The sequence below is a fragment of the Nicotiana tabacum genome, chromosome 1 (genome assembly GCF_000715075.1).
Source record: "Nicotiana tabacum cultivar K326 chromosome 1, ASM71507v2, whole genome shotgun sequence".
NCBI classification, from domain to species: domain Eukaryota; kingdom Viridiplantae; phylum Streptophyta; class Magnoliopsida; order Solanales; family Solanaceae; genus Nicotiana; species Nicotiana tabacum.
Genome location: NC_134080.1, coordinates 189,101,823 through 189,125,323, shown reverse-complemented (window position 1 = coordinate 189,125,323; position 23,501 = coordinate 189,101,823). Strand labels below are relative to the sequence as shown.

The 23,501-nt window shown below is 36.2% G+C and overlaps 1 protein-coding gene and 1 pseudogene across 1 annotated transcript; both read right to left on the bottom strand.

Moving 5' to 3' along the window:
* Window positions 1-3,146: 3,146 nt before the first annotated feature.
* Window positions 3,147-17,119, bottom strand: LOC107789660 (structural maintenance of chromosomes protein 3-like; annotated as a pseudogene).
* Window positions 17,120-21,421: 4,302 nt separating this feature from the next.
* On the bottom strand, window positions 21,422-23,187 carry LOC107789659 (delta(8)-fatty-acid desaturase-like). The gene has a single exon (XM_016611517.2). The coding sequence runs from the start codon at window positions 22,896-22,898 to the stop codon at window positions 21,579-21,581; it is 1,320 nt and encodes a 439-aa protein (XP_016467003.2). The 5' UTR covers window positions 22,899-23,187; the 3' UTR covers window positions 21,422-21,578.
* Window positions 23,188-23,501: the final 314 nt, after the last annotated feature.

Below are 23,501 nucleotides of genomic sequence, written 5' to 3'. Positions count from 1 at the left end.
CGTTATTTCCTTTTGATTCCTTAGAGCTTTTTCATCAATATAGTACTTTTTAAAAATCCACTTCTAAAAATTGTATTTCAATATTTTTGTTTCTTAAATCGTATAATAATATGGAGGTTTATTTAGATGATAATAGAACTTAAACTTAATGCATAAAAATTTTAAACTTTTTTACTTCACCAGTTGTAATAATTGTAATAGTTTGTGGTAAAAACATGAAAAAAATGTTTGATTAGTAGAGATTGATCGAGTTCTTTTATGTCCTTAATTATTTAATCATTTTCTGTTTTACTTTACGATCGCGCGAAGCGCGTGCAAAATTACTAGTTTAATAGTATATGAAGTGCTTCATATTTATTAACCTTAAATAGTGGGTTGTATGATCACTTTCTCATTAAGTGTTACTGAAATGCGTCAATCTCTTTGTTCTTCCATATTTATATCATATGTTAAGATCTACTAAGTTGTTATATCTTTTTCGAATGTGAAGTGATTATTATTATTATTTAAGTATCATATTGATTTTTATGTTTAGTTACTAAATTCGGTTAACCTTAAAAATGTACATCAATGAAACATTATTGTCACACGATTAAAAAATAACTATTATGTGTTACTAAGAAAATTCTCTCATAAGAATATTTTAATAGATAATATGTTTGTCAATTTTTTATATTTTTACTAAACATATATTTACTTATAAAAAATTTAATAAAGTAAAATTGAAATAATATTTAAGTAACGAAAAATCCGACAAAACCGAACTAATTCAAACCGATATAGTTAGTTTGGTTTGGTTTTGATAAAAACCGAACCAACCCGATCTATATACGTCCCTATTTAAAAAGTTTCCCAATAAACCTTTTCGATAGTACCATGAGAAAAAGTATCAGAAAAGTGAGGACAAAGAATAATTTTCCTCTCTAAAATATTAAGTAGACACGTACAAATATACAATTACCGCACATATCAAATTGGGTAGCAAGGATAGGTAGAATGAGGAGATAGAATATTACTCTCTCCGGTCTATAATAAGTGATTTTTTGGCCGGACACATTTCTTAATAAAATACGAATTACTAGAGATGTAAAAAAATATTTATTTTGGATCAAAATAAAATGGCAAAAAAATCACTTATTATGGACCGAAGGGAGTATGTCATGTGTAGAAGTTTGAGATTGGCTTCAAAGTTTTTTAAAGGAATTTTTACCTCATGTAGCAAAGGTTGATACCTTATTTATTTTAAATAAATATCCTTTTAAAAAATTATATTTCATAGCTACCTTTTGATTCTTATAGCCAAATATCTATTTATGGTCACCTTCTACCCTTAAGCCATAAAATACCCTTTGTATTATTTTTCTCTCTCATTATTTCAGATTTTTCTCCACCCTCTTTTTTTCTCTCAACGTCAGTATTTCTCCATAAATACAATCATGATTCTCCACTGATTTATCTCTTTTGTCGAACGAAATTTTCGTTGCCAGTGGAGGTTTAAAATATGCTATTCGACACCAATATGCCTATTATTGTACTGTTATCGTCTCAATAACATGTAAATACGATAGTCAGAAAGTACGAATACCAATTTTGCCTGCTCTACTTTTTATGAGTTGCTGACTGGGAATCTGGGATTCACCCTTATAGAAGCTCGATGTTATTATGTCGGCCTAACAATGTCCAAATTAAGAGTGAGGTACGGTTACTATTTAGGAATTTCTCAATATTTTATGTTTCGTATTAATGTCGAAATCTGACATAGGGTAAATTGGGGCTGACAATAGAGGTTCGAAATCTGTTATCGATGAGACGATATTAGGGTTATTCTTGAATAAAGACGACGGAGTTTCCGGCTGAGCAACTTGAATAGTCTATTACTTTTTTTTCGTTGTATTTCAATGTATCTCGTTGTATTCTATGTATTTCATTGTCTTTTTTTTTCCATAGTATTTCAATATATCTCACTGTATTCCATGTATTTCATTGTAGTCATTGTCTCGCTATATTCCATGAATGTATTCGTATGTCTTTTTAAATAATATAATTTATGTATTTATGTATTCAAATTTATAATTGAGTTTGTTGAGTTATATTAGGAGTCTATTTGTGTTAATTGATTCACTTTCCGTTTAAAATCAGCTGAATAGACCACGATTTACGCTATTTACGTTACTGTATTCACAAATACATATCGTGAATACAGTCGAATACAATAATTGTCTAGTTGTACTCCCCTGTTTCACGCCGAGTTTTGCTATTGTATTCATGAATAAAGTAGCTTAAATACATCGAATATACTCTAGCAAAACTGAAAATATAGCTATAGGAAGTAATATAGTAAATGGTAGCTACAGCTAGCTAATAACCAATAAATAATAGTGGTTTGTGAAGTTTTCTTTTTTTAAATGCAGTGGGCCTCTAAAAGCCTCTCTTATTGTCTAATTCAGCTTCCACGAAGAACCAAAAAAAAAAGTAAAAATAGCATGGTATAGCTAGTTTTCGGACTGGTCAATCAAAAATAGTCAGCATTTACCAAGTCAATAAAAAATAACCATTATTTTGCTACAACAGAGACCGGTCCAACATAATATACTGGAGTTCGGTGCACATGTGTATGAACTCCAGCATATTATGCTGGACCGGTATATTTTGCTGGCTCCAGTATAATATACTGGAGACTGGAGCACCGGTGCTCCAAACTCCAGTATATTATGCTGGACCGGTATACTTGCTGGAATTCCAGTATATTATGTTGGAGTTTCAGCATACTTATCCTGGAACTCCAGTATAATATGATGGAGTTCAAGTATACTTATGCTGGAACTCCAGCATAATATACTGGCATTTTTTCCGGGTTTTGAATAGTGGTTTCGCTCAAATTTATCTTTACATAAAAAGTGGCTAAATTTCGATTACTTTTGAAACTGGGCTATTTTTGAACGACCAATTGTAAATCTGGCTATTTTTGAATTTCTCCCAAAAACATTGCCTAGTACTGCACGAAACAAAAAGAAATGATTGATTATATGCATCAGACTAATTAATTTATCTGCAAGAGAACATCGTATACGTTAAACTACTAATATAAAACTAAGGCAATGACCACAAGATAGAACAATAATTAATATACTACGAACAACAAATGACAGGAGCCATGCATCTCCTATAAAATCCATTAGTTCTGAAGCATAGGGCACAGCACAATCAGAAGTTGAGAATGGAACTTAAACAAGCTAGTTCCTTCTTACTATTTCCGCCGTGTTTTTATGGAGAGAACACTACATCAATAAAGTGGCCAACATTTAAAGAAATACTGAGGTCAATAACCATTAGCACTATAATCTCTTCAAGTTAACGCTATAGTTGTTGATGTATCCCCAAAATTTTGGGGATACATCAACAATTATATCATAAAAATAATGCTCACCTGAATCAGTTATGAGATTGATCGTGCTGAATAAAATCTAAGGCTTTGTCCCTGGAGATAATGGTGATACAGCTAACTCTATTTTTGTGTATCACACCATATATCTTATCAGCTACTTTCACAAGCTCCGGCCTGAACGTTGTTGTAATAAATTGCATGCTACCCCTGTCTGCCAAATCACGAACCAAATCTAGAAAATTATAGTCAAAGGAAATAAGTAGGCTATGTTTCTCGAACTCTTCAAAAATGTTGTCCTGGTGCGTGTTGAATCCTCCAAAACTAGGGCTGTTTTGGAGGATCCGACATGGGGGTGTGGCAAAATTTTTTGAGAGTCAGAGCAACATAGATAGAGACGGTAGATAGAGAAGAAGGAATGCAGGAAATAATTTTAACTCTAGGAGGATACTCCCCACCGTTGTTCTGTAATGAGTATCTAGTGCTGCATCTATCTCATAAAAAAGATAAAATGGGGCAGGATCACATCTTTGTATGGCAAATATAAGTGCGAGCGCAACCACAGTTTTCTGACCCCCTGATAGCTGTTTCATTGACTGTGTTTCTTCTTGTCCAGTGAAGGACACCTATCGCAAGAACATCGAGTTAGACGAAAATTAGCTCACAAGATGCAGATTTCAAAGTTTGTAAACAGCACGGGATATCCATGACCATACTTTTTTTTTTCTGTGTGTGTGATTGTCAGAATTATCGGTCCAATATAGAATTCAATAACAACGAGAAATACATGGCTTCACTTTCACACCAATATATTTCTCAACCCTGCCCTCCATATCAGCACAAGGCGCATCATCATTAGGATCATTGTCATCATCCTCACCCCCACCCTTCACCCACCCCACAAAAAGAATAGAAGGGTATGGAGAGAAACAAGGAAAAAAAAACAGGACTAAAATTTCTTCCATTGATGAAGCATAAAAAGGGGAGCCTTGGAGCAATGGTAAAGTTGTCTTTGTGTAGGCTATATGTCACGGGTTCGAGCCGTGGAAGCAGCCACAAATGCTTGCTTAGGGTAGGCTGTCTACATCACACACCCTAAAGGTATGGCCCTCCCCCCGGCCCTGCGTGAATGCAGGATGCTTTGTGTATCGGGCTGCCCTTTGATGAAGCATAAAAAGAGACTAAAAAGAAAGGGAGTTCTAACAAGCAGATAAAAGGATGATTGCTTACTGCCTTTACTCCTGAATAACACAATCCAGAAACACACAAGTATAAACAAGATCAAACACATATGAAAAGAGATGGAGACACATGCTCTTGTCAGAGTTTTAAGATAAGACAGCACTCTAAACATTTTCCCGCTTCTCACTTTCAACAACCATGAATTTCACACGATTCCCTAACTCCGTCAATCATCTAGCTGGCAAATGGCACTCAAATGTATCAGAAATATGTACTTTGACATTCTGGTGCAAAAACACAAGCTATTTCATATTTATGATGCCAATTAATTGTACCGTTTCAACTGCATTCACACACTTGAAAAAGTCCAAACTGGACTCATATGACAGTTTATAATGTTTTGATGAAAGATGATTTGAAAGACACTCGTGCTGCAAGCTAAGGCCAAATAGCTTCAATGCAGTAATATTTTGTGAGATTATACCTTCTAATTAGTTATATGCTTTAGAGATTCTTCTACACGCACAAAGAAAATATTTAAAGAAGCAAATTATTCATTAGGTCTTATTCTAATATCCAATAGATTTTGTTAATTCAATTACCTAAAGGGCATCCTGTCAGGAAATTCAGCTCCTCTTCACCTTAGCTCGGAGTTTTAGCCACAGTTTATGATTATAGTTACTAACGGTTGTAAGTATATCTGCCTGTTTTTAGCTTCTAGCACTGAAAAGAAGATCTATACAAAATAAACAATAAAATAAAATAGAAGCAAAATAGAGTTCTCCATATTCAAATGCCAAAAAGGATATACACCAATTTAGAGAAGAGCAATACGTTTCAAAGGCATCAGAAGATAAAGGACCCAGTTCCCGAATTTTCTTCGAGTACTCTTCTTGCTTGGCAAGATAGGTGTTCCGTTTACTTAGTAGCTGCTCCAATGCTCTTGCTTCATCCTGAAGTGTATTCTGATACTTATCTAGATCCTATAAGAAAATTTTGTATTAGCACATAGCAAAACAGGCCACGTGAAGTTGAAATATAATGGAGAATATTTGCCTTCGGACTATCCTTTTCCTGTTTGATCTGCTCGAGCTTCTCGTTTCGTTCATCTATACTTCCAGAAACCTCTGTGCAGGCCATTTTTGTATTAAAATTTTTGAACATATACGATACCAAAGATTTTAAAATCAAAAAACAGGACTCACTTGCAAGCTCTTCAGTCAAATGGTCAACTAGTGAGACTGCATCCTTAAGTTCCTGATTCTTGCTCTCAACTTCACTCTGTAGCATATCAATGTCGACAGAAGAACTCATGGCCACTAACTCTTGTTTTTGTCTTTCAAGATTTGTTGACAGATTCATCTCAAGCTCCTCTATTCTAGTTTCAGTCTACAAAAGCCGATAAAAGTCAGCAAGTGATTTGTATCGATTATGTCATAAATTGACTTCAGTAATCCTGGCGTCAACAAACCTCTATCCGATTAGCCCCGCACACAATCAGCTTCTCCTTCAGAGTCGTGGTTTCACGGTTCAAGCGTGACAGAGAATCTCGCTCTTCTGGTGTTAAATGATCAACAAGTTCTGTTCCCATTTCATCTTGTTTCGTACCATACTATCTCTGATCTGATCGATTTGACTCAAAATATTACCAAGCAGTTTCTCCTGCAAAAACCAACAGTCTATGTTGAAGAAGAAACATCATTAGTGGCAAGAGATCCAAAAGTTTTTCAAGAGGAGGCACCTTCTTTTGAATAGATTTTAAGATGGATTGTCTCTGTCTGTCAGCATTACCGATATCTTGTTTAAGCTGTTCTAACTCAGACTTGTCATGAGACAGGGAAGGATCATTTTTCTGCTGCTCAGCCAAAAGTTTAATAATTTTCTGTTCTATCTGTGGGAAAAGCTAAGTGAAAGCATAAAAGGTAAAATGAATATAATGAACATCCTTTGAACACATGATAAATAAAACTGGAGACACCAAGAAAGGAGAAGTATATGACCTTGTTGTCGCTTGTAACTGTTTAATCCACACAAAAGGATTGTTCGCAACTCTTACAAAGTTAAAGGAAATAAGCGATGCATGTTCAATAGAGCAAAAAGGATAATTCTATTCCAACTTATATAAGGGGAAAACCCTAAATGACATATACATTAGTGCTGCACATATTGAAGTTTCACCAAGTCTTAAGTGCCCATTAACTGCTTTAAAACGTTTGAAGCTCAAGTGAGTAGACTTATGTTCTAATAGTTTTAGTCAACAGAGATCATACAACACACAGGCTGATATTGACAGGTTTCTGCCATTTCAGATTTTCCACCCTACATCTCAGTCCTTAACTTTCTGTGGTGTCTTAAACCAGCAGAATGACTTGATTATAACGTGGCAGAGCGATGCCAACCTAAAAATATCTCCATGCTGTTTAGTCCAACTTAAAGTGAATTGACAAATGGCTTTTTAGTGCGTCTCAGTCTCTATCTTTCAAATACATAGAAGCTACCATGAGTTCAATTCATAAGTTGTCCCCACCTAAACCCCCACAAGGAGGACATTTTAAGATTATTCAAACAATTTAAACAAAATGCACATGACATTAACCACTGTATCAAATGAAAGTGAATAGACCCTGGCACAACAGCAAATTGCTCCTTCAATGACCTCACAAGCTGGTCACATGTTCGAGGCATGGAAAAAGCCTCTTTGCACAAAAGGAAGGGGGAAGCTGTATATGCTATACGCCACTCTCCCCCTACCTCGCACTAGCCAAGGAGCACTTCGTGCACGGTAAGCCCCTTTAGCAAATTAAAATGATGAGCAAAGAACATTAGTGAGTGTTTCAGCAAAAACGTTTCTAGTTTGAGTTCAAACCATATCATCCGAGTAAAAGTTTCAGAGTTGCTAGCAACTACTTGTTTTCTAAAAGTTTCACAGTTGTTAAAACCATTGGTTTTGTGTCGTAGTCAAAGGTGTGGTATCCAGCACAAAATGAGTGGTGTGTGAAGAAGTCAAGGGAATCACCTTTGAGCAGTAGTAGAAGCAAAACCGAAAACAATAACATGCTAAAATAAAAGGAGTGCTGAACAATGTTAAAATCTAAATTTTAGTAGAGGTTGAAACTCGGTAAGGATATCTTGAAGGTTATTTCTAACTTCCTCAAGTTCACTCTTTTTCAGGTTGTTGGACACCGTATTCTGTTTGATGGTGCTCATAAACCTCAATTTTGAGCGTCTAGAATCATAAAATCCACCAGTCATGCCACCTCTTTTACTAACTTGGTCACCTGCATAAAGAAGTCCAGTCAGATCAGACTAATGCACATAAACACCAATCAAAGTATAAAGTGTCTCAAGTTCTAACCTTCCGGAGTAATACAGTCAAGCCCATGAATGCAAGCAACCCTGTTAGCAACATCCATATCTTGACAAATTACAGTTCTAGCAAACACCTGGCTGAGATAAATATAAGAACTCTTACAGGAACAAAAGACCTGAGAAGTAGCAACAGCTATACTGAATATGCAAAGCTAAAGGAACACAGATACGAAATGAACCATGGATGGTTACTTTACAATCCAGTCAAACTTTCAGTTAAAAGGGTAGAGAAGAAATAATGCAGCCAGAACCTAAAAGCTTCCCTTTTTTTTTGGATCATAGAAAAAGTGTATAAAGATCTAATAGAGAACTACTATCTAGCGGCATATGAACGAATATTGAAATTGTTCTGTTTCTAAACAGATTAGGCAAGTGAAAATCTACCATGAAAGCCCAAAGGACCAAACACAAAAGGCTGGTTAGGTCAGGGCTGAAGTGATTTGAGAATATTGCAATACAAAATGAAACTAAAATTTTTGGTAACAGACCTGCTCAAATGCCTTCTGATATATAGAAGCAAACGTCAAATTTTTCAGAAGCGGAATAACATCAGAGCTCTGTGGATAATTAACATGTGGAGCTTTAACCCTGTTCAGTGGAATAAATGTAACTCGTCCAGCTTTTTGTGCATTGAGGTGTCCGATAATTTTAGTTGATATTTCATCATTATCAACCACCACATGGAATAAGCTGCAAAGAAGAGAGAGTAAGTCGTGTGAGTATAAGCATCGAACGGATGCAAAGCAGTGTTGTAGGTTTGTAGCTTGGCAAGCAGCATAGGACAATAATCAGCAGCTCCTTGTCCTTGGCAGAACTTTTGCCAATACCTGTTTCCAGCAGTAACTTCAACAGCTGTAAAAAACTTTTCTTCACATTGAATCAACTGAAAAATTGGGCCATGTACTCCAGAGATTTCATACTCTCTGCATATCCTGAGAATTAAAAAAAAAAAGATGAAAAACCAAGCATGTTTATAGTGCAGTAATACATGCCATTTCAGGTATCTAGGAACATAGAAATGACATAGTTAATCACCCGTCCCAGTTCCGTCTTCTATTCCTCTTCCCTCAGAACGAAGATCTAACAATCAATATCACGAGTGAAATAGATGCTTTGAAATGAGAAGGCCCCTATTCAGAGAGCGAAATTTTAAATGTCTCAATGTTTATTCTTTAATGTTATTTAGAAGTATATAGAGGACTTAAGAGCCTATCCATTTTCCAGGCTCATTTGACCGATCACAATTTTGTTTTGTATATTTCCTATTTATGTTAGCTCTTATTGTAGCTATTCAAATGGTACCACCACCTAGGTAAGCTTTTTCCTGTGATCTAATCTTTTAACCTAATAGACATTATATAATACTAGACTTAGCGTGTCTCTCATGAATAGGTCTTGCCGGTTGTGACACGAAACACCTATATTTCACTGATACATCACAGTTCCTAGTATATATTATTTCTTTTGCTCCAGAAAAATTTATTTCTTCAAGTATCTCAACTCTTGATAACAAACACTTCTACAACTGGTTTATGATCAAGAGTCAAGACCAAGGTATTCGACTGGACCATCCTCCCAGGTGAATACACAACGCCCATCACATGAATTTATGAAAACACCTAGTTATACCAAGAGCAATTTGAAGCACCAAACTACCCAACAAAAAGTTGCGTAAACAAAATCATAGACTTCATACCAGGAAATTTGCCAATCGGGTGTTAAATATTAGAAGACCAGATTACTTTTCGTTGATGAAATCAAGGGTAAAACAAAAAGTACCAAGCATATAAAATTGGAACTACATAACCCAAGAATGTTACATAGATGACATGTTATAGAGGTTACTCACAACAGGAATTGCATAGTCTAGGCTTTTCTCAGCCTTCATAACTTCAGCCTTGAGCCGTTCAATTTCAGTAGTGAGCTCAGCTTCCTGTTTCCACATGGACCTGAGACGAACACAAATACGAAATTGCAGAATTCAGATAATTCTAGATAAATAATGCTGCTCGAAAACACTCATATAAGCCTTACATAACTGAATAATCATACTTCCGCTCATCATGCAACTTGTCTCGCTCCACTTTATACTGATTATAAGCTTTTAGGTAGCCAGATATGAGGGATTCTTTTTTGTCCGCTTGAACTTTACGATGGTTAATTATATCATCTTGATCATTCATGTCCTTATTGAGCTGATCAATTTCATCTTGAAGCTTTCTCTCCTGAGATAGAAAAGGAGTTAAGACAATTAAGTAGAAAATCATATTGATGGTAATAAGAATTAACCTTTTCCTCAGTTTTGTTGTTAACATGAAGCTTCTTATTTAAGACGAACACAAAAGATAAACGAACATTTGACAACTAAAGAGAGAAAAAAGGAGCTTCCTACTAAGAAATGCACATGACAGGAACAATCCATGACAAAATGGACAAGATCAATAACCTCTGAGATGCACTTCCTTGGACTCTTTATGTCTTGGGCCGATGCCCATCTTTCATGTATCGCTTTTACCTGAAAGAATTAGTCTTCTTTTTTTTGGCCGGGAACATAAGAAAATGAAACCCTAACATTGTTCATCTTTACCTTGCACTCACATGCATCACCCACATTCTAAACTTGGTGCATTTGCATATACTTTTAATCATAAGTATTCTGTCATACTATTTGCAAATGCATTTGTATCAAGTTACATATTCAGCATATATTGATAAACAAAGCCTCCAAAGCGACAAGACACTTTAAATACAACATGTAGCACAGAGTCCTCAACCATTCATAAATCAAAGTATTGAAGAGTAAGAAAACGCTGCAATAGCTCCATGTGCTAACAAATTTTAACAAGGAATATTACCTGCGTTGAGTTTGAAGATAAAACTTGTTCATATTCATCAATTTCCTTCTGGAGCCATTTGTCCCTAGCAGCTTTGTTGGCAAATTGGGTGGCACGGCCTTGTTTCTGGAAAAGAATGCTGAGTTTCATTTCACGATCCATAATCCTATTTAAGACACCATGATTGTCAAATCTACAGTTATAATCAGTCTAAGTTAAAACAGAAACCAGGAAGATAAATACAAGACAGTCACATACTATGAAACAACTTGACCAAATATTTTGCATCTTTGGTGCACATAAAGCTATGAAATGAACATCAACATCAATGGATACAAATAGGATTATACTCATACAGAAAAAGCACGGATACAAATATGATTATATTCATACAGAAAAAGCCAAGTATCAGAAGCAACCAACAAAAAAAATAAGAAAACAGCCATTGATTATTTTTCTTTTTGTCCTTGATGAAATAGTTTAATGGAGCCCAAGACCCATAAAACATTTTTCTATTTTGAAACTTCATATGCTCGAGGACCAGAACTCTTATTGGAGGAAAAATAAAAACTTAATGTTTTATTCTAATTTCTGAAATTTTGGCTATCAGACTCTAGCTTGTTCAAAAAAGTGCCTCATATAATCGATATACCCTCTAGTAATGTCCTCCTCCTCTTTTACTTGTTTCTCATGCAAAGGCTTGATATCATTGAGAGCATTCTTTGTTTCCTGAATTTCTCTCTCCAGAAACATCAGTTGTTTGTGTGCATCATCCTGAATCCCAGAAAGCATAAAATGACAATTTATCCTTATCGTATTTGCCATTATAATCATGCAGTTGGGAAGAACAATTATTGTCATACAATAAAAGAGTACTTTAGCTTTAATATTTGTAGACATCTTCTCTTGAAGGTCTTTATAATCAAGATCAAGCTTGGCGCGCTTTCTGATAACCTCTGTCCGCTGTTTCTCTACTGCTTCTTTCCCCTTGCTTAAATTTTGAATTTCTTTTGTCAGATCTTTGGACAACTTCTCCAGCTCCTTGGACTTTTCGTGAGCCTTATACATCTCAGTAGAGTTCTCAGACACTTTCTTCCGAGCCTCGTCTACCTGCAATTGATAGGTTAGAACTACAAGAGCAAACTTTCACATTGATATTTCAACTCTGCTATTTGAGTACTCTACCTCATTTAATCTCTGGCGTGCATCATGAAGTTCTTTGTCAAAAATCGTGTATTCCAGAGATTTGCGCTGCTTGTCAAGCTGTTGATATTTTTTCAGTTCCTCCTTCTCTTGTTCAAGCTCATTCAATTTCTCGTCCAAGTATTGTGCCACTTGAATTATTTGCTTTCTCTTGTTACCTGATTCACAAAAATGTTAGCAACAAAACATTAATATCCAAGAAGCATAAATTTCAAAAATAACGTGCCAGTTTCCTGCATGAGTTTTAAACTTTCTCGGCGCCTCTCTTCATAAACATGTGCCCCACCAATTTCCTCCAACAGATTAAGCCGTTCTGAGTCTTTCATTAATGTCAATGACGCAATCTACAAGAAAACAAGAGGAGACTATAAGACACGAATAAGAAGTAGAAAAACAATATTAACGTAATGTACCTTTCCCTGCTGCACAACATAATAGGGATCAGACCGAGAGAACCCAGCACTTTCCAGCAAATTCTGGACCTCTTTCGTCCTGCAACATAAAGAAAGATTCTATCACGCAGCTGACAGCAGAGGCAATGAACAACACTCATAAACTACTTACGTGATATGTTTTCCGTCCAAGAAATACTCATCCTTCTTGAGACCGATTGTTCTTCTCAGCCACTTCCTCCTTATCAACCTGTCAAAATGTAATAATATTTCAACATCCACAACATAGTAAATATCTGTTCCACAGTTGCCAACAGAAGCCGTCACATCTTAAGTTCACAGGCTATTCCTGCAAACAATTGGTTTCAGATACTTTAGCCAAAGGTACTAATGAATGTATAGTTCTCAAATTTTCATGGGCCGAGAAAAACTCTACTTTACAAACTTGCCTGCCTCCGTTCATCCTTTCTGCCCCACCTATACTACTATTGGAGGATTTTTTTCTTATTTAGTAGATTTAGACAACTTTTCTAATGCCAGGAAGAGAGTACAGAAAGGCTTGTTAATCCGTATGGGAATGCGGATAAAGAGAAAGAGACTGAAGCAGCGGGGCCTGATAGAGAGACCACCGCCCTGAGGCTGAACTTAAACCTTATGTGTAAGGGTTGTCTCATTGAGCTGCAACACAAAGTTGAATACCCAAAAGTCAACCTTCCGCTATGAAATGAAGGAAGAAAACAACAGCTTTAGCGCCAGCGCTCATCCCTTGCTTGGTTCCCCCGTGAGGGAAAGCATATAATTTTCTTCTTCTTGATCAAAGCTCTATCTCTCATTCAGCCTTTCGCAAGCTTCCTTCAAAAGGCACGAATACTCAGATTGGAAACTGAATGGCCAAAATTATACTCCATATATAAGCCAACTCCAGCAGATTAGAAACCAATGATGGCAAATATAGCAAGGCCAGGACTGCTAGTCCAGAAAAAATGGCATAAAGGTGCATATAGACAACACTTTACCGGCATTCGATTGTCTGAATTATCAACTACAATTTCCACGAAAGCAGATAATACTTGGTGACCTGCTCCTTCCTGTATGGTAAAAGGGGAGATATTAGAAACATTGTAAATGTATTAAAGGGCATGAATTACTGCAGATTTCTAAAGATTAAATACTGAACATACATGAAGAAAAGCCTGCCTTTCTTCACTGTGCAGGTTATGAAAGAGGTCACTTACGACAAAACGAATCGCTGCACAACAGAATAAATAAATTATTTAATTAAAGTAACATGGACTCATCAAACTATCAATAAGCCAGAAAAACATCAGGGTAACCCACCATGGAAAAAGTTCGACTTGCCAGATCCATTCGGGCCAACTGCACACAGAAGAAAATTTAAAACATCTCTCAGTTCAAACAAAAATGTGGCACACTAAACTTCACCAAGGTATAAATGACATTACCAACAGAGTTAACTTTCGGACTGAAATCTTCAGTGGCTACTTGTTCCCGATAGCTCTTAAATCCTTAGATGATGACCTACAACAGAAGAAATACACCCCATATAAAAAATTGCTAAGAAAACACCCTTGCAAAATCAGCATCCAAACAACATGTATATTAATAGACACAATTAATTGTTTACACATATTTAGGGCCATAGATTAATAATTACCTGTTGTACATACATGTTGACAGTCCCTCACTATTCTATCTCTGCAGAAACAACAGCAACCGAACAAAAAATTAAATAAACAAAATTCAAAATTACCAAAATCAAATAATATTACTCCTACGAGAACAACAACAACAACTAAGAAGCCCATTAAATTCCCACAAGTGGGGTCTGGGGAGGGTACGATGTACGCATCCTTACCCCTACCCTTGAAGGGCAGAGAGACTGTTTCCAATAGACCCTCGGCTAAAGATTACTCAGATGAGATATTCATAAAATTAAAAAGAAGAGCTGAAGATTATCCAAATTACAATTAAGAAAAAAGGAAAAATCATCACCTGACAAAACAGAGAAGTAGTAAATAAGCAGAAATTCGATGATACAAATTGCATTTTACATAGTTTCCATCGTTTACAGTTTAGTCTTAATTTTCTATTCCTATTCTCCTAATTCAGCATCACACAAGCATCAAGATTCAAACTACAGTTTTCCGGCTCAATTGCTGGCTACAATTCTCCCACCGTTCCTGCAGATTCACAACGACATTACCTGTAATGGGCATCTAATAACTCCATCTACGTCTCCGGCAGAGGAATCGACAGCGTTTCACATAAATTCTCCTTCTCTCCAGGTGAAGGGAATTGGAAACAAAGGAAAGATATCTGTGCAATATCGGTCGAACCAACTTTGTCACCTTCAATGGAGGATCAACTATATTAGCACGAGACTTCAAAAATATGTGCACAAACTGTTCGATGAAATGCCAACTGATGAGGAGGATGGTATCAACAGTAGCAAGGAGAATCGTGTACTACAGTTGATGTAGCAAGCTACTGACTGCGAATTTATTGTTTCTGTTGCCATTAATTTCAGTTTGACAAAAGGTTGAGCAGAATTCTATTGTTGTTGCGACGTCAGCTGGTATCCAGAAGCTTCGTTGAAGAGGAATATATCTGAAGTAGCCTGGCCATTGAAGGACATAATGTTTCCCACTTATGAGCCGCAATCAGAAGTAGGCGGTGGTGATTTTGATATGGCTGAGTACATAGATGAGACAGAAATTCCACAGAAGAGGTAACGATTGGCAGAAGCCAAACCATTGGAGGAGAGAAAGCCTTGTTATTTTCTCCAATTAAGAAGGTGAATTCCGAACCCGTTGATTTTTTTTCTCGATTTCAGGCATAGGAAAATTCTATGAAGAAGGCTCACAAGGTGCTTGAGGAAATGCCAAAGTGGGATATGAATTTTTGAGTTCCATTGATTAGTGGGTATTCACAAAATAATGGAGCAGAGGATACTTGTAATGAGAATATTCTTGCTTCTAATCATTCAGAAACAGTAGTAAAACTGAAAGAATCACTTAACATTATTGGAAGAATTAACGAAGAAAACAAGGAGATTGAAGCATATCAGAATGTAGAAACGTATTCCAATGACGAGAAGGGTGTTGGAGAATTTAAGGAGGTGAAAATTGATGATTGCAGCGGCCTGAAGGTTGAGAAATTGGTGTCACCAGCTAAGAATGGTGCTCTGTTTGAGAATACAGATTTTTAATTTTTTTTTTTTATTTGCACCGGGTGTCCGAGTCTCTTCGAGCCCCGACTATTCCCGGGGGTGCACAGGCCCTCCGCAAGGAGTTTCCCGCAAGTGCATCACAGTTAATTCAGGTTTTACCCAGTCCGATGGCCCTCAGAAATTGTTTGCACCCAGTGGGTTTCGAACTTGAGACCTTGAAAGAGAGCAAACCCCAAGGCTCAAGTCAATTGTCACCAGGCCAACCCCTGAGGGTTTGAGAATACAGATTTTGCTAAGAGGAAGAAAGGAATGATATGCCTCATTTCCGCATTCTCTTTGGCAAATGTAAACAAGAGGGTAGAATGTACGCAGCCTCATCGAAATTGTTTCTGATAGACCCTCGGCTAAAGAACTCTTTGGCAAATGTGCTTAGTGTAAACCAGAATAATCTTTGCTTGATGCTTGTGGTAATTGGTGCAAAAGAATGGATTGTTCGGTCAAGCTACTTGTAAAAGTAGCTGTTATAATTGTTGTTTCCTGGAACCTGATGACCTTTTGCTGTATTAAAACCTTATGGCCCGGAAATACGTGGAGGATTGCTACTGCAAGCAATATCATAATAAACATGCTTGCCAAAGGTGAAAAAATGGAGCGTGCATTGGGGCACTTCAAGAACATAAATTTTATAGATATTTTAACATGCAATATGAGGTATGTCTGCAGTTTTCACAATGTTCAGTAGAATGAGAATAGATGGAATTATGGCAGATGTTGCCAGCATTTTAGGCAAGACAGGGGGAAGAGTTCAATGGATGCATTATCAGGTTCAATTTTAAGTCAAGTGTCCCTGTTAAATATGGAGTGATGGGAATGGTCTTCGAAACTAGGAGTTTAAGTAATGCTATCCAGGTCTTTGAGCACACGAATATTAAACACATGCCATGGACAAATAATATCTGCATATAGAATGTATGACAAAGGAGGGAAAACTCTCACATCTTTCCAACAGACGGAGACTGGTATTGTCCCCAATCAAATTCTTTTTGTCGCCACCACCCACACATGTTTCCTTTCTGCTTTGTTGCAAGCAGGTCATGCTTGTTTTAACCAAATGAGAACAGGGCACAACAATGGGAACTGGATTAAAAAGTATGCTTGCAAATTCAGTATTGGGAAAAATTGAGTTTACATATTAAAGTAGAATAAAGATGACCTGTCAAGACACGTAGACTAGTCAAAGAGTTACAGCTGGAAAAGAGACACGAGTTGCAACAGATACGAGCAAAGGCAAAGGAAGAGGCACGGGCAGATATTCAAAGGACTCGGCGCTCGTACCTATTTAAGTCATTTAGGTCCAGGAATCAAGGGGAATGAATCTGACAATATATGAGAGTGCAAATACAGTATTTAATGAGCATTAAATACAGAATACGTTAGAGAATCTGTATTAAATACAATGATTGTGTAACGTAGCATTCAATGTCTTTAATTACTCATAATAGCCTTATGACAAGGGCAAAACGCATATCTCCCAAATAGCTATAAAAGGGAGATAACTGATCAATTGTGGGGACACAAAATACTATCTGAATATATTGATTTATTTGTTTTCCTTCTGATTATATTATTGCTAGCCAAATTACTTTCTTTCATATATTCTTTTGATTATCAGTAACCCGAGTTCTTCTAAATTAAAGCTTTGACCGAAATTCCATTTTTTAGTTAAACAAATGTAGCACTCGAGCACCTGGTTCATGTGGACCAAGTACTTTTAACGCGGAACACAAGTTTATGTATAAAACTTCTAAAATTACAACATAAGTTTAATGTTAAAAAAACTTAAAGGTTGAATCCATAAAACTTAAATCCTTCGTAATTTTTTTTAATCACATTTTGATTAAGAGGACCTTATCATTTCTATGCCACTACAGTAGGCAAGTATATGGGAATCAATGCATTTTAGTTGTCTGTACATAGAAAGAAGTATCACCTTTCAAACTTCACTTTTGAGTGCAGTGAAGATGGAAAATAAAGTATGGAATCTTACCTTTCTTGTGGAGGAGTAGAACGAGCGAGCATATGCTCCACAAGACATACCGAGAACGAGCGAGCGAGCAAGTCGTGACTGGTTGAGGGGGTGGGTGGAGTGGGGAGTTTATAAGTAGGGTAAAAATTTATTATATACTTACAACGTGATGCGAGGCGTTTTATCTAATAAATTATTGACTTTTAGAATTAACGAAAATAAATAAACATGCTAAGCAATTGATAATAGACACAATTTGCCTTCAAATTGAATGCGATCTTTATATACCAATGATTTTATAAGGTAAATTAACATTGATTACCAATGATTTTATTTTTACACTTGGCACTAAAAATAGATTTACATACTATACCAAAAAAGATCCCTTCACACATTCCCTGCGGTAATTAACTTGCTTACAATAAAATAAAATCCCTAAATTAAAACATTTCCCTTAAAGAGATCATTATCATATACTAACAATTCTCCCAAAAGTTCTCGTTTCTATACTCCGTATCCTTATCTCCATATTATGTTTGTCTAATATAATTCTATCTTTTTGGGCTGTGTTCTCTAGAAAATATTTGCTAAGATGTAATAGTATAGAAGTGATAGTTTATATATACATAATGTGTTGAAAGTGAAGATATAAATCATATAATAAATTACGGTTTGATATTTTCCATAGTAATTGTATATACCTATTACAAAACTACTACATACACACACTTACCTGTTTCAGTGGGATAAATAAAAGGGAAACATGATCCCGCATTTAAAGGGAGTATACGTTTAAATTAAATGGAATTAATTAGGATTCTATCGGTTGTGCATAATTTGGTAAATACTGAATTACCGTACCGAAATAGAAAATTTTGGTATTTGATATTCGATATGGTAATTGGTTTAAGTTTTAAAAAAATAGTATTAAATTTGAAAATACTGAAATACTGATTCTGTACTGAAATATATATATTACACAATACACATATTATTAATTATAACATAAATATAAAAAATCTAAAATTTTACTTTCCTTTATTATCTAAATTCATCAATTAGCTCTAAACAAGTAACAATGCATTTCTAATGATCAAATTTATTCCTTTATATGCAGTTTTCTCTCTGTGGGCTGATATTTGTTGGTTTTGGATAAAAAATTTGTCAACAAACGTTTTTACTTTTGAGTACTTTAATTAAGAATATTACAGTCTATGACTTTTAGTATTCAAACTGAATAAACCGAAGTTACCCTAGAAGCCGAAACCACAAGGAGAAAACCGAACCGAATAAGCCGAAACCGCAAGGAGAAAACCGAACCGAATAAGCCGAAACCGCAAGGAGAAAACCGAACCATACCGAATTAATTTAGGTACGGTATTGGCATAACATTTTAAGAAACTGAAAACCGAAAAAACCGAACCGAAATGTCTAAAGACCATACCATATCGACCGACAAACACCTCTACCCAATTGTGCTAGTAAATAAAATGTAAAAAAGTGGTAAAAAAAAACCTATAAAATTGGTACCGCCTGAAATCTTTTTCAATCATTAGTATTTATTGAAAAATACTTTAAAATTTGTCTACTAAGGTAAATTTCCCTAGAAGCTACTTTTCGCTAATCCAAACGCCAAATGGGATCTAAATAGTTGTTTTCTTTTATTTTGTGTGTTTTAGAAGGAGGGAAAGAGCAACGCGTAACTCTTCATCCAACTTGGATGCATACACTCTCCGTAACTGTTACTGATGCATATTTTACAAATTACTAATTACGTAATTACTAATGAAAAGAAAGGCACGTGGTGTACGCAGTGGCGGAGCCACCTTGTAGGAAGGGGTGTCAGGGCATCTCTGCAGCACATGAACTCATTAGAGTTGATGGAAACCGAACCGTTAGTTAGGACTAAATGCATACCAGTTTTTCATAGTTAGAACACTATTAATATTAATGCACCACATGATACATATATAAAGGACGAACAGGAGATAAAGCCACTTTCTGTAAGAGCACATTGTTAAGACTTAAAAAAAAAACTAGTTGAGAATGGAATTGGGATGACATTGCTCCTTTTCTCTCTTCATATAGTAAACGCGGTAATAAGATAAAACTGACTGCTGCTTAAATATGGTGGTGTGATGCTGTGGTCTAAGTAGTATGATGATCAAACGTGATATACTGCTTCCATTAAAGGCAACATCTGATATATTAAAGTCGAACAACATGCGATTATGGGTGTTGAACCTTCTTAGTGTGTTTATGTATGAATGTGTCTTGAATGTTCCTAGTGTGTTTATGTACAATCTCATGTAAAATTTAACCAGCGTACGAATAATCTTCTTTTATAACTCGTATTTGAAGGATGAAAGTACATGGTTAAAGAATCATCGCTGCTCCATCCTTGAGCAAAATCACTTTAATATAAACAAAGTACCATCTTCATCTAATTTGCATACTAGTAATTGGTTGCACCAAGAAGGGGAGCCTTGGATCAACGGTAAAGTTGTATCCAGCAGCCACTAATACTAGCATTAGGGTAGGTTGTCTATATCATACCCCTTCGGGTGCGGCCCTTCCTTGGACCCTGCTTGAATGCGGGATGCCCTTGTACACCAGGCTGCCCTAATTGGTTGCACCAACTTTCCTTTAACAGTCAATACTAGTAATTGGTTCTGAAGCAGGAAGATAATTTCTCCTCTGGGAACAGAATAGCAATGAAGGACAATAGCTGAGCCATACGCTACCAGGATCTTTCGGTCAGAAGTTTTGGCAATGGTCAGAATCCTTTGATCAACCTAGATAGTCATAACTCTATGATGGCCAGTTACTACTAATCGATACACCTATCTTAGCTTTTGCTATAAATCTTGCCAAGAGATGGAGTTAAGTTATTATCTAAAATGGAAAAGGGCGAGGAGAGATAGACCTTCTACTTATGTTTCGCTCAATTTCTTGGGTTGGGGTGGAAGGGTAATTGTCCCCTTGCCCTCGTGATGAGTCTTTTTTCGGATTGAATTGACTTTGATATCGACGATGAAAACAACTCAATATTGGGTTGATCTTTCCAGGTATATGTTCCAGAAAAAAACAAGGGCTGCCAGAAGGTATATTTAAGTGCAACCTCAAAATGGCCATTTCCTGCTGTGAGTGATTTAACTTCACAAGTACTGCCAGTTATTGTGATTGTAACAGTACAGAGGCATCAAGCTAGGGTCCCTGAAGTCATTTTGGTTGTAAATGAAACCACTGTCTATAAACACATTAGGGTATGTCTCCAATTCGTTTTCTGCTAGCATATCACTAAGTTAATTTAGCAGTAAACTACAACTCTCCAATGCATTATCCAGCTCACAACAGATCAGAGAGCAAGTCATTAAGCACACACAGAGACGCCATTGTCTACATGTAAGCATTAGAATGGTTGCTCATTGCCTATCATTTTCATGGGAACAGTTAATCTGCAGTTTTCACCCTCACCATCACAAAATGTATGATATTCCAAGCGGAAAAATCATCTACAAAAAAGAAGAAAAAAATAATAAACTCGAAGCGTGAGATAGAATGAAAGGTTAAAACAACACACAAATTTGTATCTGCCCATCAAGTATAGAAAGCTTGACCTGAATCATGATGTTAGATCCAAAGCCTCATCTATTAGATGATTAACCAGATTGAAAGTTTGAACATCTTGTAACGAAACCAGGAGTAACAAACGACATGACAAATCAAAGAAAGATGGAGATTACTATAAAGATATTTTAAGTATATAACTGCAGATTATGTATGCATAAGTTGAACAAGTCCTTTTTGCACTAAATGTATGCTCTAGCAAAATGAAGGATGTTCCTGCAACACAACTACAAACCGTATTGCAAGATCCTGAGAAAGCACAACCATTTCCTCTTTGTTCTAATCAAATAACATGAATATAAAAATAGTATCCATTCGCAATAAAAATAAACAAACTTAGATAAAGTTTCAACATTGTGCACAAAATTAATTAGCCATGAGTATTAACAGCTTCCCATAGCAGATTCCTAGCCTGCATTGCTGCTACCCTAAGTGTCCTTATTGTCCACCTATTGGCCTCAAAGAAAGACAAACTCCTGTAGGACAAATTGTGCTTTTTGCATAGCTCCTGTACAATAGGAGAAATTTTCCTCAATTGGCACCTAGGCAACCTTGGAAATAAATGATGCTCAAGCTGGAACTGCAATCCTCCAAAGAACCAATCCATTTGGGGAGAACAAGCAATGTCAATAGTCCCAGCTGTGTGTTTCTCAAACCAATCGTTCCCCTTGGGCTGTCCAACATAGACATCGGCAGCAAAATGATTCAGACAGAATTGAACATGTTGAATCCCTGTCACAACAAAGCTTATGAGGACAAATAACACCCTTTCTGTCCAATTAGGCAAGGTGGAAACAAGAAGCGGAAACCAAGTCCAGAAAACCATGATCCCCAATATGTTCATAAGTCTATCAGTCACTTTTCTCTTTGAGAATAATAGCAACAATGTCTGAAGAAACAGATTCACCCTGGAAACACAAACGATTGGATAGAACGTAAAATGCTGATAGCTGACAAAGAATTTAGCCATGGGATCGAACGTGAGCTCTCTTCCATAGAAGGTAGAGTTCAATGATTTAAACAAACTCGAGGACACCGCAAAAACAGGCAAGTGCTGAAGATCAGGGTCATAATCGAGGCTATTGCAGGCGACATGATGAGCATTATGTGTCCAATTCCACCAAGCAATACTAATCCCAGTGATGCAATTCCCTGCTAGAATTTGTACCAATTTGTTGAAACCGCGAGTTGTCATAATTAAGTAATGACCAGAATCATGACCCAAGTAAGAAACCTGCATCCAAGCCAACCCCAACAATCCTCCACAAAGCATGCGAATCCAGAAACTATTACTATAAAGAACACCATAAACAGTCAAGAAAAGCAAAAATGCTACAAAACATAAGGAATAAATCACCCCATGGCCTTTCTTTTCAAACAAACCGGCTTTAGCAAACTCAGAACAGAGTTTCCTATAATCCCTGGATACCTCAGATACCTCGTAATCCTCCAAATAATAGCCAGTAAAGAACTTGTTAAGATATTTCCAAGCAGTACCTGGATGGAAAGCAATGAATGCATCAGTTGCTTCTTGACCAGCCAGATTAAGAATAGGGATATCTCCACCTGGATGTTCCTTTATCCAATTTGTCGCATTGTAAACTTTCCCCTGTATAGAGATCCACAAATCATCTGCTTTGTTATGCTTCTTTAACTCCTCAGCGGTAATGTACTTCTTAGAATCCCCCATTGTTACAAAAGAACACCAAAGTTTCAATCTTTTTCTTTTTAATAAGTAAACAGACACCAAAAGTATGAATCTATTCAAGAAAATGAGAAATGCAGGACAGATCTAAACATTAACGATAAAACAAACCCCAAAATGTATTTTTTGAACAAAAGAATAAGATGGGGTTGGTTCTTTATAGGGTTGCTTCGATCTGGTTCCTCAAAAAATTTGAACAGTGTCGATGCTTAGAGGGGAAGTTTTGATGCCTAAAGAGGATATGAGAGATATGAGAGAGAGGAATGTGCCGAGACGGTGGGTTTTAAATGGTGTACACTTGGAATATTTGCTCATTTTTTAAGGAAAAAAAAAGGGGTGTCACCAGTGTTTCATAGATTTCTTTGCATTTTACACCCCTAAATTCAGAAGTGGAGGCAGAATTTTCACAAAAATTTATATATAAAAATCTTATATATAATGTAATTTTTCGTAGAGGGATTCGAATATTCCCCTCTTCTATAATTTATTATGTGTTTGCGCTCATGGATAATTCAGGAAAAAGAATATCTTTATTATTCCGCAATTAAATAAACGAATTACTCCATCCGTTTTAAATTTTAATTTATA